Source organism: Trichechus manatus, unplaced genomic scaffold (assembly GCF_000243295.1).
Source record: "Trichechus manatus latirostris isolate Lorelei unplaced genomic scaffold, TriManLat1.0 scaffold00217, whole genome shotgun sequence".
NCBI lineage: Eukaryota > Metazoa > Chordata > Mammalia > Sirenia > Trichechidae > Trichechus > Trichechus manatus.
The window spans coordinates 838621-844743 of record NW_004444153.1 but is presented as its reverse complement, the minus strand read 5'-3'; the positions used below and the strand labels follow the sequence as shown (position 1 = coordinate 844743).

The 6123-nt window shown below is 36.1% G+C and overlaps 1 protein-coding gene across 5 annotated transcripts in view; it reads right to left on the bottom strand.

The window, feature by feature from the left end:
- Positions 1 to 2250: 2250 nt before the first annotated feature.
- XRCC4 (X-ray repair cross complementing 4) overlaps positions 2251 to 6123 on the bottom strand; it is a 329420-nt gene continuing 325547 nt past the window's right edge. For 3 of the 5 annotated variants that reach the window (XM_023742780.1, XM_004388837.2, XM_023742781.1), the window contains one exon: positions 2251 to 2877. In XM_023742780.1, the coding sequence (XP_023598548.1) occupies positions 2766 to 2877 (112 nt within the window). In that variant the 3' untranslated portion in view covers positions 2251 to 2765. The remainder of the gene's footprint in view (positions 2878 to 6123) is intronic. The other 2 variants (XM_023742782.1, XM_023742783.1) reach the window with 1 other exon arrangement.

Below are 6123 nucleotides of genomic sequence, written 5' to 3'. Positions count from 1 at the left end.
ATCACTTAAAACACACACACACACACAATTGGCAGTTGTATACTTATTTAGGTTAACGATACACTGGATTCATTTGTGGTCTGTTCAGGTCAGATAATATTAAGATTCTGGTGATTTATATACAAAATCTCTTGAAAAGATCCAGATAAAATTTGGATTATAACAAGTTCAATATTATAGTGACATCTTAATATGGCTAAATAGAAATTCATATTTTATATTTATATTTTTATATATGTTTACATTTTAATTTTTCCTCTCAAATTTAAGCACCTATGAAAATAAAATGCAGTAAAATTTCTCTTTAAAATACTTTGTTATTCCATTGACTTGGTCAAATCTTGTTCTTGATAGAAAATAATAATGTGTAATTTCTTTCTCATTCTCTCTCTATAGTCAAATTTATGAGCATATATACATATATATAATTTATAATTAATTTATCACAAAAGGCACTTGAGCTCTCTGAACAATTATTTCCTTGTATCAAATCATCATGCTAGATTCCACTCTTTCAATGAGCTTCTTTTCAAAATGGTTTAATCATTAAAGAAAACTTTCAGTGTCTACTTTGTGATCAAAATTCATTTATTCATTCAACAAATACTTACAAAGTTTCTATGAAGCCAGCCCTGTTCTAGGTGCTGCATACAGAGAGATAAAGCAGACAGACATGTCCCTGCCATGCTGGGGCTTACATTCTATTGTGAGAGAAAGACATGAAAATATAACTGCAGAGAGAGATATGCACAGTAAAACAAAACAAAATATGCTAATGGGACAGAGAGTGACTGGAAGGATGCACAACTTGAAAGAGTGTTTCAGGGAAGGCACCTCTGAGGAGGTAACATTTGATTCGAGATTTGAAAGATGAGTAGAAACCAACTATGTGAAGATGAGCATTCCAGACAATGGTTCTGAGATCTGGCCTACCTGAGAGGCAGGAAAGGGGCAAGGTGAGTTAGGAGAAAGGAATGTGAAGTAAGGTTGGGATGGTAGGGGCCAGATCATATCAGACCTTGTACGTCACGGTAAGGGGTATGGATTTTATTCAAAGAGCAATAGGTTGGAGGGTTTTCATCCAGGCAGTAAAATGATCTTATTTAAAATATTAAAATTGTATGGCAAGGTTGTAGGGAAGTAGGGGATTTAGCAGGGAAGCTACTCAGGAGGCAGATGTACTAGAGATAGAGAGAAGCAGATAGAATCATGTTGTATTTTGGAGATAAAAACAACAGAATTGGGGGCTGGGAGGAGAGTCACAAGAGAATTCCTGGGGTTTTAGTTTGAAGCAACTGGGTAAATGGCAGTGAAATTTACTGGATAGGGAAGACTGAGGAAGAAATGATGATAAGGATATAATCAAATCTCTGCTTTGGATGTGAATGAATATATCAAGTAGATAGATGTACGTATCTGAATTTGGAAAAAAGATGCCAAGATGTACCCAAATTTGATACAAAGAAATAAATATTTAGAAAGAAACTTCTTTTGCAATACATAAATTATAAATTATATATATGTGTATACATATATACACACATATGTATAATATATGTATATTTGACTATATAGAGAGAAGTATGCCAATTTTGGAGATATTAGCATATATATGGTATTTAAAGCAACAAGTAACCTAGGAAGACAACAATGTGGCCAGTGAAGAGAAGAAAGGTGAAGACTGATGCCAGGGCACTCCAGTGTTTAACTCTTGGCCATAGGAAACACAGTCAGCTGAGAAATCTAAAAAAATGGGTGACTAAAAAGAAGGAGGAATACAAAAAGCATATGGCATTGCAAAAGTAAAGTGAAGAAAATGTTTTCTGAAGAAGGAGTGATCAATTGTGTCAAATGTTCCTGAGAGGCTTAGTAAAATCAGGACTGAGAATGACCATTAGGTTTAGCAACATGGTGGACATTGTTAACTTTGAGTAGCATTGAGAAAATGGATGTTCAGTTGGAGAGAACTGAAGATAGAATGAGAGGTTAGGATGTAGAATAAGTGAATATTAAAAAAAACAGTGCCAAATTTTACTGAGAATAGATCACTGAATATGACAAGGTCCTTTTCTTCCAGGAGGACCCTTGTATATGTAAAGTAAATATCTTTTATCAATAATCCTTGAAAAATGGTCTTTTTAAACCAAAAGGATATCACCTTTACATGAATAAGCACTTCATAAAGATCTGTTACTATAGGAAACGAACAAGTTAAGCTACATGACAAATTTTATAAAAAACATAAAATCCTCAATGCATCAGAAATTTCATTATCAGATTTTCTGACTGTTTATGTACAAACTAAAGATAGATGTCATACATCATCTCAAAAATTAAAATGCTGAAACATCATTGTTCAGAATATGACTGTTCAGAAAAGAACTATAGTTTTTTTTTTTTTTTTTTTAAAGATGATTTCTTTGTCCTATTTCCAAATCTTCCTAGACAGGTTGTTAGAGAGCTACCACATATAATACGTGTGAATTGAATAAGGATAAACGTGTCTTCTGCAACAAAAAGTCTGAGGTTTTATGTAATTATAGGCATGCTGAATGAATAGTTTAGAATAATGTGGCACTGTCATCAAATCATATCTTCATATACATGTGTAATCCATTTCGCACAATGGTTTCAACTCAGTGTGTATGTAATTAAATTGTAAGGTACAGTAATAGCTGCTGCTGAGTTGAAACTTTGCTTTTTCGGTTTAAAGAAATGAATAGAAAACATAATCAAGTGAACATCAAAGTACTTTTCTGAGACAGTTAAATCTCATCAAAGAGGTCTTCTGGACTGGTGTTTCTTAGAGTTTCTAAGGACATGTTTTCAGCTGAGCTGTGTTCCTTTTTCAATGTCTGAGGTAGTGAAGGATCAAGCCTAGAATAAAAAGAAAATAAAGATAATTTTATTTAAAAAAAAATGAGTCCATTGTAGAAGAAAAGAAGATTAAGTGATATATAAGTGAAATAAGTTAAATCCTGTTTTCAGAATTGCTTTAGAGAATTTATTTCCCTATTCTGTGTTAACCATAAAGAAAGAAGCATGAAAGGGATTTAATTAATAGCTTATAGAATTAATCTGTCTTGTCTTTTTAACAAATGGTGTTGGCAAAACTGCATGTAAAAAAATGAAAAAGGACACATACCTCACACCATATATACAAAAACTAATTCAAAATGGATCAAAGACCTAAATGTAAAACCAAAAACTATAAAAATCATAGAAGAAAAAACAGGATCAATGCTAGAGGCCCTCATACACAGCATAAACAGGATACAGACCATAACTAACAATACACAAACACCAGATGATAAGCTAGATAACTGGGATCTTCTAAAAATTAAACACTTATGCTCATCAAAAGATCACCAAAAAAGAGTATCTACATACTGGGAAAAAATTTTTGCGTATGACATATTCGACAAAGGTCTAATTTCTAAAATCTATAGGAAAATCCATTATCTCTACAACAAAAAGACAAATAATCCAGTTAAAAAATGGACAGAGGATATGTACAGACACTTCACCAAAGACATTCATGTGGCTAACAGATAGGTGAGGAAACGTTTGTAATCACTAGCCATTAGACAAAGGCAAATCAAAACTAAAGTGAGATACCATAATTGCAACCCCCAAAAATGTGTGTATCAATTTGGCTGGGCCATGACTCCCGGTATTGTGTGATTGTTCACCATTTTGTCATCTGATGTGATTTCTCTATGTGTTGTAAATCCTGCCTCTATTATGTTGATGAGGAGGGATTGGAGCAGTTGTGTTGATGAGGCAGGACTCAATCTACTGGATTGAACTGTGTGTTGAGCTGCTTTCTTTTGGGATATAAAAGAGAGAAGTGAGCGGAGAGACGGGGACCTCATACCACCAAGAAAGCAGTGCCAGGAGCAGAGCGCGTCCTTTGGAGCCAGGGTTCCTGTGCGGAGAACTTCCCAGTCCAGGGGAAGAGTGATGAGAAGAGCTGACAGACAAAGACAGCCTTCCCCTGGAGCTGACGCCCTGAATTTGGACTTTTAGCCTACTTTACTGTTAGGAAATAAATTTCTGTTTGTTAAAGCCATCTACTTGTATTTCTGTTATAGCAGCACTAGATAACTAAGACACCATCTTACCCGACATAACTGGCAAGAATCAAAAAAACAGAAAATAACACATGTTGCAGAGGCTATGGGGAGATTGGAACTCTTATGCACTGCTGGTGGGAATGCAAAATGATACAACCATTTTGGAAAACAATATGGTGATTCCTTAAAAAGCTAGAAATAGATATACCAAACGATCCAGCAATTCCACTTCTAGGAACACAGCCTAGAGAAATAAGTGCAATCACAGGAATAGACATATGCATACCCATGTTCATTGCAGCATTATTCATGATAGCAAAAAGATGGAAGCAACTTAAGTGCCCATCAAAAGATGAATGGATAAACAAACTATGGTACATACTCACCATGGAATACTACACAACAATAAAGAACAATGATGAATCTGTGAAACATCTCACAACATGGATGAATCTGGAGGGCATTATAAGTGAAATAATTACATAAATAAGTTCTATAAGTGAAATAAGTGAATCACAAAAGGACAAACACTGTATGAGACCACTATTATAAAAACTAATGAAACGGTTTACACACAGAAAGAAACAATCTTTGATGGCTACGAGGGAGGGAAAGGGTGGGGAGGGAAAAACACTAACTAGACAATAGACAAGTGGTAACTCTGGTGAAGGGTAAGACAGTACACAATACTGGGGAAGCGAGCATAACTTGACCAAGACAAACTCATAGATGCTCCACAGACACATCCAAACTCCCTGAGGGATCGAGTTACTGGGCTGAGGGCTGGGGACCATGGTCTCCGGGGACATCTAGCTCAATTGGCACAGCATAGTTTACAAGGAAAATGTTCTACATCCTACTTGGTGAGCAGTATCTGGGGTCTTAAAAGCTTGTGAGCTTCCATCTAAGATACATCTACTGGTCCCACCTCGTCTGGAACAAGGGAGAATGAAGAAAACCAAAGACACAAGGGAAAGATCAGTCCAAAGGACTAATGGAACACAACTACCACAGCCTCCATCAGACTGAGTCCAGCACAGCTAGATGGTGCCCAGCTACCACCACTGACTGCTTTGATAGGGATCACAACAGAGGGTCCTGGACAGAGCTGGAGAAGAATGTAGAACAAAATTCTAACTCACAAAAAAAGACCAGACTCACTCATCTGATGGCGACTAGAAAAACTCCAAGAACATTGCCCCAGACACCCTTTTAACTCAGTACTGAAGTTATTCCTGAGGTTCACCCTTCAGCTAAAGAGTAGACAGGCCAGTAAAACAAACAATAGTACACATAGCTCAACCATGTATACGAGACTAAATGGGAACACCAGCCCAGGGGCAAGGACAAGAAGGCAGGAGGGGAGAGGAAAGCTGGATGAATGGAAATGGGAACCCAAGCTGGAGAAGGGGAGAATGTTGACACATTGCGGGGTTGGCAACCAATGTCACAAAACAATATGTGTATTAATTGTTTAATGAGAAAATAACTTGCTTTGTAAATCTTCATCTAAAGTACAAAAAAAAAAAAAAAAGGTTAAAAAGAAAAAATATTCTGGAAAAGTAAAAAAAAAAATCTGTCTCTATGTTAACAAAAACTCAAAGGCCTACAAAAAGACTCATCATTAAGGTCAAGAAATAAAGTGCCCTCTGTGCTGCAGTCATTTTATGCCAAGATACAGGATGTTTCTCAATCCAGTCCTTTAATGATTCCATCACGATTTATATTTTCCTTCTGCTTCCGTAAATTATACCCATTAACATACATTTTAATTTCATAACGGTAGAACTTTTTGGGCCACAAAAATTTCCTTTAGTGGTCAATTTGACTATAAGTGTGTATATAATTAATGATGAGTCTTAACATTTATGTGCATGGAGCCCTGGTGGTACAGTGGTTAAGAGTTTGGCTGCTAACCAAAAGGTTGGTAGTTCAAATCCACGAGCTGCTCCATGGAAACCCTATGGGGAAGTTCTACTCTGGCTTATAGCGGTGTTATGAGTCGGAATCGACTCTACGGCAACAGGTTTGGTTTTTTGGTTTTCTT